At 43.1% G+C, this 10703-nt stretch overlaps 1 protein-coding gene across 1 annotated transcript; it reads left to right on the top strand.

Moving 5' to 3' along the window:
• The first annotated feature begins 774 nt into the window (after positions 1-774).
• Positions 775-8891, top strand: LOC109919905 (transmembrane emp24 domain-containing protein 1-like). Its single transcript, XM_020519940.2, has 4 exons — positions 775-976; positions 1348-1445; positions 7171-7339; positions 8649-8891. Exons 1-4 carry the CDS (start codon positions 794-796, stop codon positions 8865-8867), a joined length of 669 nt encoding a protein of 222 aa, XP_020375529.1. The 5' UTR covers positions 775-793; the 3' UTR covers positions 8868-8891.
• Positions 8892-10703: the final 1812 nt, after the last annotated feature.

The following is a 10703-nucleotide window of genomic DNA, read 5'->3' on the forward strand; positions in this document are numbered from 1 at the left end:
TTTTCTCTAGTTGTAGATTCCTCTTCCAGAGAAAATATCCAATCAGCATCCACTCTTTCAAGCTTCCTTGGACACAACTATTTCTATAAGATCACCTCTCATTCTTTAATGATCAAATGTATTTGGCATAACCTGCGCAACCCTTCTTCAGAAGAAAAGCCCTTCATCGTAAGAATCTGTCTAGTAAATCTCCTCTGAGCTATTTACAGCCGAAGTATAATGCTTCTTAAGGAAATGTTGGGGCATGATGACTGTTGCTGTGAGGTTATCAGTTACAAGGGCACAGTTGTCAAGAGTTGCTCTCCTTAGTGTTCCTCTCTCTCGCTATTTTCACAACATCAGATTTGATTAATTAACTGAACACTGAATACAGGAGTTTAGACGTCGTATTGCGGCTGTAAAGGACAATGGTGAGACCACTGCATACAATGCTGGTCGATCTTCTTTAGGAAAGATATTGTTCACCACGAAAACCTGGTTATATTTTACATTCAATTTCTTCAGTGATGTTATTGCACTCTCCGAGGCTTGAACGCCTGGTTCAGAGATAAGCATGCTACCACTGCACCACAAAAGCCCCTGGAACCCCCTCAGCATTTGCAGCTCCAACTTGATCGTTGGATTCCTCAACATGAATTACAGCGATGACCATCTGTCTGTACTTGATTGGATATTCGGGGGAACAGAGACACTGATTGGACACTACTCTGCGATCTCTGAGTCCTGACGGCCAATCTGCTGCGCCCTGAGTTTTGCGGAAGTGGAAAGTTTGGGGGTAAGTTTCAGACTCAAGATGGGGCTGGGGTTTGGTGAATGGGGTGTAGTTTTTCTGTTTGTGGTGTCGGTAAATCTCTTGGAGGTCGTGTCTTTTGGCCAGCCTTCCGACTCCGAGTTTACCTTCGTGTTGCCGCCGGGCAGAGAGGAATGTTTTTACCAAAATGCCGGATACAACAGTAGCATGGAGCTGGAATACCAGGTGGGCCCGGAGATTCAGGGCAAAGTATTGGCCATACAGCAAGCTAGAAGACCCGAGCTCTCCAAACCTCGGATACGGAGAATGTCCCCATTGCCAGCCCTGGCCTGGGCACTGAGTTCACTTCGAGGGAAGTGCTCCTTTGGCACTGTGCTCGCCCCCCACACTCCCCTCCTCTCCCCACTCCCCTCTCCCCACAAAACCCCCGAGATTTGGTTCAACTATTAAATCGTGATCTTGTTGACCTCCATTTTCTCCAGTTGTAAACTGAGCTGTAATACACAAACCATTTGTTGCGACTGCTAAACTTTAACTGCCGGGATAAATCATGCAGTATATTATGTTTCTGAGCTTGGCTTGTGCTTTATCCACAGGTTATTGGAGGTGCTGGATTGGATGTTGATTTTACTGTGTTTAGTCCTGTTGGTGAAAGTCTGATCGTGGAATCAAGGAAGTCTGATGGTGTCCATATGTGAGTACTTAGCACCTCTGAGAATGCCCCCAATTAGCCTTCTGCCCATCGGTTCTGTGTATAGTCTGTGATTCTGAACTCAAAGGTATAACTTTGACAAGGCTCTGCATGGTAGATTAATGAGTAAAGTTTGATTACGTGGGGTTCAGGGAAAGCTTGGATATAAAATTGGCTTGACAATAGGAGACAGATGGAGATGGTGGAGAGTTGTTTTCGGATTGGAGGCCTGTGATCGGTGATCTTCCACAATGGGTTCACTTCTGTCATTTATGATTTAGATGAGAATATAAAAGACACGGCTAGTAAGTTTGCGAATGACAGCAAAGTTGGTGGTATAGTGGACAGTGAAGAAGGTTATCTAAGATTGCAAAGAGATCTTGATCAATTGGGCCAGTGAGCTGAGGAGTGGCAGGTGGAGTTCAATTTGGATGAGTGTATTTTGGTGAAACAAACAAGGGTAGGACTTCTGCAACTAATGGTAGGGCCCTGGGTGGTGTTGTGGAACAGAGAAATCTAGGGGTTCAGGTACATGATTCTTTGAAATTTGCATCACATGTAGACAGGGTGCCTAAGAAGGCGAAGTTGTTGACTTGCTCGCTGAGCTGGCTTGTTTTTGTTCAGACATTTTGTCACCATGCTAGGTAACATCATCAGTGAAGCCTCTGATGAAGCGATGTTGTTCTACTCTGCTTGGAATTTATACTGTCAGTATAAGAAGGCAATCCTTAGGAAGGCATTTAGCACACTTGCCTTTATTGCTTAGACCTTTGAGTATAGGAATTGGGATGTCATGTTAAGCTTGTACAGGATGTTGGTGAGTATTGTGTACAGTCCTCATCACTGTGCCGTGGGAAGGATATTATTAAATTGGAGCGGGTTCAGAAAAGATTTACCAGGAATGGAGATTTTGAGTTATAAGGATAGGCTGGGACTTCTTCACTGGCGTCTAGGAGATTGAGGGGTGACCTTGTAGAGTTGTAAAAAAAATCACGACTGGCATAGACTAGCAAGGGTCTTTTTCCTAGGGTAGAGGAGTTCAAGACCAGGGAGCATATTTTTAAGGTGAGAGAAGAAGATGTAAAAAGGACATGAGGGACAACATTTTAGGAGTGATTTGTATGTGGAATGAACTGGCAGAGGAAGTAGTAGATACGGTTGTAACATCTAAAAGCTATTTAGAAAGGTTTGGGCGGGGGCCAAACACAGGCAAGTGAGACTAGTTTAGTTTGGGAACATGGCTGCTGTAGATTAGTTGAACTGAAGGGTCTGTTTCCACAGTATTTGATTTTATGACTGTATAAGTAGAAGCGGGACTGCAGTTCACTAACCTTCTGATACACAAGGAATGACTACTGGGGCTATCGGTCTCATTTTGGCAAGCTATTTTGCTGTAAAGCGAATCATAGTGGAACTCGGTCTTCTCATAACCCAATGCCCATGTGTGCAGTTTCTTTTATTCACTTGAGGAATTTGGGTGTCACTTGCTTGCCCAGCATTTATTGGCCCTGGTTACCCTTGAGAAGGTGGTGGTGAGCTGTTGTCTTAAACCACTGCAGCCATTGACTGGAGGTTGACACACAATGCCATTAGAGAAGGAATTCCAAGATTTGACCCTGTGACACTGAAGGAACAGCATATATTTCCAAGTCAGGATGGTGAGTGGTTTGGACGGGAAATTGCAGGTGCTGGTATTCCCTTGTCCTTCTAGATGGTAGTGGTCATGGGTTTGGAGGGTGCTGTCTAAGGAACCATGGTGAATTTCTGCAGTGCATCTTGTAAATAGTACACACAGATGTTACTGAGCATCGCTGGAGCATGAAGTGGATGTGGTGCCAATCAAACAGACTACTTTGTCCTGGATAGTGTCAAGGTTCTTGTTGGAGCTATATTCCTGAAGGCAAATGTGGAGTTTTCCATCACCCTCTTGACTTGTAGATAGTGCACAGACGTTGGGGAGTCAGAATTAAGTTATTTATTACAGTATTCCTAGCTATTCTGATCTTCTGTTGGAGTCACTTACAGATTTGATTTGATTTGATTTATTGTCACATGTACCTAAGTACAGTGAAAAGTTTTTTGTTTTGCAAGCAGTACAGGCAAATCATAACACACACAGGGCATAAAGATCATAGGGTGTTTAGACAGAGCGAGGCATACAGGGTTATAGCTGCACAGGAGGTGCACAAAAGCAAGATCAACATTAGATTTGAAATTAGAGAGGTCCATTCAGCAGTCTAATAAGAGCAGGGAAGAAGCTGTTCTTGACCCTGTTGGTATGTGTGTTTAAGGTTCTGTATCTTCTGCTTGACAGAAGAGGCTGGAAGACCGTATTACCAGGCTGGGACGAGTCTTTGTTGGCAGGCTTTCCATGGCAATGAGAAGTGTGGATGGAGTCCATGGATGGGAAGTTGGCTTTTGTGACGGTCTGCGCTGTGCACACAACTTTCTGTAGTTTCTTACTGTCCTTGGGCAGAGCAGTTGCCATACCAACCTATTATGCACCCAGATAGAATGCTTTCTATTGTGCATCTGTAAAAGTTGATGAGGGTCCTTACACACATGCTGAATTTTCTAAGCCTCCTGGGGAAGAAGAGGCATTGTTGTGTCTCCTTGACCGTCACATCTACGTGGGAGGTCCCAGACAGATTGTTAGTTATCGTCACTCCTGGGAACTTGACGCTCTCAACCCTCTCCATCTCAGCCTTGTTGATGTATGGAGGGGTGTGTTCTCTCCTTTCTTCCTGAAGCCAATGATCAGTTCTTTAGTTTTACTGACATTAAGGAACAGATTGTTATCATTGTAACACGACGCCAAGCATTCTATCTCCTTCCTATATTTTGACTCGTCATTGTTTGATATCAGGCGTACAACGGTGGTGTCATTAGCAAACTTGTAGATGGCGTTTGTGAAATTTGGCCACACAGTTGAGTGTACAGGGAGTACAGTAAGGGGCTGAGGACGCATCCTTGGGGAGCTCCAGTGTTGACTGTTATCGTGAAGGAGTTACAGTTGTCTGTCGTCAATGATTACGGTCTATGGGTCAGGAAGCTGAAGATCCAGTTGCAGAGGGCGAAGCCGAGACCTAGGTCTTGGAGTTTTGAGATTAATTTGGTTACGACTATAGTGTTGAAGGCAGAGCTGTAGTTGACAAGTAGGAGCCTGACGTAGGTATCCTTGTTAGGCAGATGTTCTGAGATGAGTGTAAGGCTAGGGAAATGGCGCTGTGGACCTGTTTTGTCAGTAGGCAAATTGCAAGGGATTGAGGCAGGCTGGGAGGCTAGAGTTGATGTGAAGCACTTCATGATTATGGAGGTCAGTGCCACCGGACCGTATTCATTTAGGCATGTTGCATGTGTTTTCTTTGGCACTAAGATAATGGTCGTCTTGAAGAAGTGGGGACTAAATATTTTAGCAAGAAGAGGTTAAATGTGTCAACAAATACTTCTGTTAGCTGATCCACACAGGATCTGAGTGCACAGCCAGGAACTCTGTTTGGGCCAGTTGCTTCCCTTGGGTTCACTGTCAAGAAGGCCAATCCGATGTCTGCAGTGGGGACTGAGGGAACAAATGCATCCAGGGCCACTGGTGCTCTGCTTGAGCCTGGCATAAAAAGCATTGAGTACATCAGAGAGGGATGTGCTTTTGTCTACTATTTTGTTCTGCATCATTTTGTATCCGGTTGTCGTGTAAGCCTCGTGACACGTGGCGTGTATCCGTGTGGCTAGTTTGGGCCTCTAACATGGTCCGATACTGCCGCTTGGCATCTCTGATGGCCTTGTATGGACTTATCTGAATTTCCTGTATATGTCTGGGTCGTCTGACTTGAATGCCACACTCCTGGTCTTCAGTAACTAGTCCAGGTTCATCCAAGGTTTCCCGTTGGGAATATACAGATTGACTGCTTTGGTACACAGTCCTGTACATGCTTGTTAATGAAGCCCGTGATAATGATGGCGTACTTGTCTAGGTTGTCTGCTGAATTCTTGAATGTGGTCCAGTCCACTGATTCTAAGCAGTCCCAGAGAAGCTCTTCCGCTGCCTCAGACCAGCACTGTACTACTTTCTGTGATGGGTGCTCGTTTCAAATTCTGCTCGTAAACTGGGAGGAGGAACACAGCATTGTGATCCGAAGTGCCTATCGGTATAACTAATCCAGTTTGGTTTTTGGTCAATAATAGACGCCAGGATGCTGATTGTTGGGAATTCAGTGATGGTAATGCCATTGAAATGTCAAGGGACAACATGAGATTCTCTCTTGTTGGTGATTGTTATTCTCTAGCATTTTGCGTAGTGTGAATGTTACTTGCCTCTTTTCATCCCAAACCTGGATATTTTTCAGGCCTTGCTGTTATATGAGCACAAACTGCTTCAGTATCTGAGGTGTCATGAATGGTGCTGAATAATGTGTAAATGTAAGTGAGGATCCCCAGTTCTGACCATGTGGACTTGTTCTCCAATAAGGGAAGGCCATTGAAGCAGCTGAAATATTTGGACCAAGTGGAACTCAATCCTATCCTCACCTGTGTGTGCAGTTTGTAAACTCAATCATGAAGGGCAGGAATCCTTTCTGAATTCCCAATTGTAACTCCGTAATGTTGAGGTCAGCTGTAACTACCATCACCTTAATGGAGGTCACCTAGTTAAATACAAAGTGGGACCTTTTGGGATCCTTGTAAAACTGCACAACTCAACATCTTGGGTACTGAGTGCAACTAGAACTTTGGTTTCCAGGGTTCCCGTACTGCAGATTCTAGTGCCTGTTGTGGAGGAGGCCTGCCTTTGAGTGAAGTGCAATATTTGTATCCACTTTGCCTGGTTTTTCCAGTGTAAACTGCACTTGGCCTTCAAAATGCATGGCACTATTATGTGAATCTCTCATTAGAGAAGGGTTCCTGAATGCAATATCTAAATTGAGTCTGGGCTGTGTATTTTAGAAACAAATGGGTTCAGAAATGAAATATGATCCATCGTTACATAAATCAAACCCTATTGTTAACCATATTTAACAAATGAACAAGGGTAACTATTCCATACTGGGAAATAGAAGCTGAGTTAGACAGATTTTTGATCTAGGAGGTTATGGAAGCCAGTCAGGAAAGTGGAGTTAAATCTACATTCAGATCAACCATGATTTTATTGGAATGATGGTAACGGCTCAAGCTGTTGAATGGCCTGCTGCTACTCCTTTTAGTATTATCCTGTGGAAATTCTGTGCTGGATGACTTGCATTGGCTCATTTGTTGATTGTGAGCTAATTCTAAAATTTGTATAATTTCAAATTCCTTTTTTAAAAATCATTTCCGTATCTCTCTCGTCCCCTAAAACCTTTCAAAATTCCTCTATTTCTTCCAACTGTGGTCACTTGTGCATCCCTGATTGTAATTACTCCATCATTAGTTATGCAGTCAACAGGTGGTTAACCCTAAGCTTGGGATTCACTGTAAACCATTCTGCCCCTCTCTCTTTGCTGCTTCCTAAAATCCACCTCTGATCATTACCCTGGTATTTTCTTGTGACTGTATAAAATATTTGTCTGTAATTACTCCCATGAGCTACCTGGGTGTTTTAATAACTTAAAGGTGCTATAATAAATAGGTTAATTTTGTTTATTTGTAGTCCAGTTGAAATTTGAGTATATTTTTGATTTGTGTTTTTAGTTGTTTATTGTCTGGGACAGCAAGGTGAATTGAGCTCCAAACTCATTTTATCCAATTTACTTTTCAGGATCGAGCCTACAATTATTGGCGATTACAAAATCTGCTTTGACAATTCTTTTAGTACCATTTCTGAGAAGGTGATCTTCTTTGAAGTGATTTTTGATGATGCTGAGGAGGACTGGTCAGAGATTGTGGAACCAGAAGAGCTACTGGACGTTAAAGTAGATGATATCAAGGTAAGTCAGCAAACGCACCATGTCTAAAGCTGTTATGCTTTACCAGGTGCGTAAGGGAGTACTGTCAGATGCTATGGAAATGGAATGGAGTATTAGAAAGTCTTAAAAATTGAATACAGCTTCTTCCCCAGAATGATGTCTTTTGCACACATCTGGTAGGAATGGGTGGAAGAGGAGGAAATGGAGAAATAGATAATGTGAATACGAATAGCACTAAATATGCCCAGATGAGGTCGTACTTTAGGAGCACAAACTTCAGTTTTGAAAGGCTGTAACGGTAGCAGGAAGAGCTGTTTGAGGGAAGCATAAAAACAATCTTTTAGCACAAAAGGGACCTTTTTTAATCCATTAATCATTAATGTTCCCTTTCAAATATTTACCCACTCTTTATTTCTTTTGGGAACTTGTTGTCCTAATGACCTTTTCTCCTATAGGGGGAGGAATGCGTTTCCTAATGCCTCCAGATCGCTTTACCTCCCACCATCTTGAAATTTATAAAGTCCATTTACAGACTCCAACTAGTGAAAAGAGGTTCCCTCTCTTTTATAACACAGCGTGGAGCTGGAGGAACACAGCAGGCCAGGTAGCATCAGAGGAGCAGGAAAGTTGATGTTTTGGGTCAGGACCCTTCTTCAAAAATGGGGAAGGGGGAAGGGAGCTCAGAAATAAATAGAAGGGTGAGGCTGAGGGAAGGTAGGTGGGATGGTGATAGGTGAATGTAGGTAGGGAGTGGTGGGGATTGGTCAGTGAGGTGGGAAGAGGGAGAGAAGATGGACAGGTTGTGTCAGGTCAAGAAGGTGAGGATGAGAGGGAGGGTTGGTCATGGGATGAGGCTGGGGGTGGGAGATTTTGAAACTGGTAAAGTCCACATTTAGGCCATTGGGCTGAAGGGCTCCCGAGGTGGAATATGAGATGCTGCTCCTCCAGTTTGCGGGTGGCATCATTGTGACACTAAAGGAGGCCCTGGATGGACCCTCTCTTTTACCTTTTTTTGAATTCATGGGATATGGGATATGGGAATCGCTGGCTGGGTCAGCATTACCTGTCCCTAGTTGTCCTTGAGAAGGTGGTGGTGAACTGCTGCAGTCCACCTGCAGTGGATTGACCCACAATACCATTAGGGAGGGAATTCCTAATTGGAACACCTATTGAACCTTATTTATCAACTCTTCTGATGTTTATAGTCTTTCCTTGTAATTCAAGCTTCTTAAATGCTGATGTAAATCTTTTCTTTGTCTTTACAATGGTTTATACTTGCTGGCTACAGTTAGCATTTCCTTCACTAACTGTTGATCATACTCTTTTTCAGGAGTCGATTGGAAACATGAACACAAAACTGGCAAAAAGTGTGCAGATTCAGGCCATTCTCCGAGCCTTCGAGGCACGGGATCGCAACCTGCAAGAGGGCAACTTGGATAGAGTCAATTTCTGGTCAGCTATCAATTTGGGAGTGATGCTGGTGGTATCAGTTGTCCAAGTCTACATGTTGAAAAGTCTCTTTGATGACCGCAGAAAAGTTCAAACATAAACTCAAATGATGACTTGAAACAGATGTGTTGACTATTGTGGTTGAATAACTGCAGATCATTTTACTTGTTTTGGATGGCTGTTTGTGATTTTGCTGCTTTTGAAGCTAGTTGTGGTATTGGGAGAAGCTGACAGCAAGACTGGTAAGTGAATTGTTCAGACTGGACTGTCCAAGGCTAATTGCACAGAATATCCATTGATGTTAAATACATACTCCTAGAAGGTCAATATGTTTATTGTTAATAAACAAACTGGGGGAAGGTTCTGGAAGCCAGGATTTTTGATCTTGTTTGAGGCTCAGAGACTTAGTAAGCAGTTTAACTGCACTTTTAAACAATTAAGGCAACAGATTAGACTTATTCATAAAGCCTGAGAAGGATCAGCTGGAATGGGACAGGTTGTTGCTAATCAGAACCCAATTGGCAGCTGAAGAACTGTACCAGGGTTCTCAGCATACTGGTACTACCAATCTAAAACCAGTCTAGGGCAGGGGCCTGAACACCCCCTGCACAAAGGAGGTTGGCTGTATGTGAGAGGCAGGCATGAAAGAGAGAAAATGTACTGTTTTTTTTTAAAATAAATCAGGTACACCGGAAAATGTTGCAATAGCCAAGGACTGGACTGTACAGTAACCAAGAGTGTGCTGTTCCTGATCACTAGTGCATATGGGCTGTAAGATGGGTTTGGTTCAAATGTATCACTGAGCGCTGTGAGCAGAAGGCAAAGGGAATGAGGAAGTGAATGTCTATCCACAAGTCTGAGAATGATCTGAGTGCCTGTTTTTGTGCCTCTTTCCACATAGACTCTATTTTATGAAATAGCAGTTTTTCTATTAAAGGTGCTTTAAATTGGTAGAGAACTTGCATATTTACTGGTGTTTTCCATGTGTCTCATTAACAGTAACTGAACGTCGTATTGCTGCTGGAAGGATAATGGTAATACAATGCATAATTTCAAAGAATAAGGCCCAGGTCATAAATAGAACAACTAATGATGAACAATTACAAGGCTTGAAACATTTAACTCTGCAGATGCTGTCAGACCTGCTAAGTTTCTCTAGCAATTTCTGCTTTTGTTCCAGGTCAAAGTTTATGGTTGACACTGTTCACTGTATTTTCAAGTTTAGTCAGTTCAAACTTGTGAAAAAAGGCAGGTACTGTAAGGTTTCAGGTGGGTAAGTTTAAATTTAAAGAACATAAAACAGTACAGCACAGGAACAGCTGTTTGGCCCACCACATCTGCACCAACCATGATGCTGTTCTAAACTAATCTCATCTGCCTGCATGTGGTCCATATCCCTCTATGCCTTGCCTGTCATGTGTCTGTCTTAAACATTGCTATTGTGTCTGTTTCTACCACTTCCCCTGGCAGCACATTCCAGGAAACTACCATCCTCTGCTTTTTAAAAATAAACTTGCCTTGCTCATCTCCTTTAAACCTATGCCCCCTAGTATTTGACATTTCCACCCGAGGGAAAAAGACTCCTACTATCCACCCTATCCATGCCTCTCCTGATTATATGTACTTGTACAAGCCTCCTCCATTGTAGTGAAAAAAAAATCCAAGTTCGTTCAACCTCTCCTTTAATGCTAATACACTCCAATTCAGGCAACATCCTGATAAAACCTCGTATGCAACTGCTTTACCCTCCAGATCCTTCCTATGATGTGATGACTTGAACTGCACACCACACTCTAAATGTGACCTAACTGCAGTTTATACAACAGCAATATGACTTGCCAACTTTTACACTTAATGCCCTCACTGTTGAAGGCAAGCATGCCATTTACCACCTTCTCCAGTGGTTGCCACTCTCAGGGAGCTATGGACTTGCACC

This window comes from Rhincodon typus, chromosome 38 (genome assembly GCF_021869965.1).
Source record: "Rhincodon typus isolate 14 chromosome 38, sRhiTyp1.1, whole genome shotgun sequence".
Taxonomy (NCBI): Eukaryota; Metazoa; Chordata; class Chondrichthyes; order Orectolobiformes; family Rhincodontidae; genus Rhincodon; species Rhincodon typus.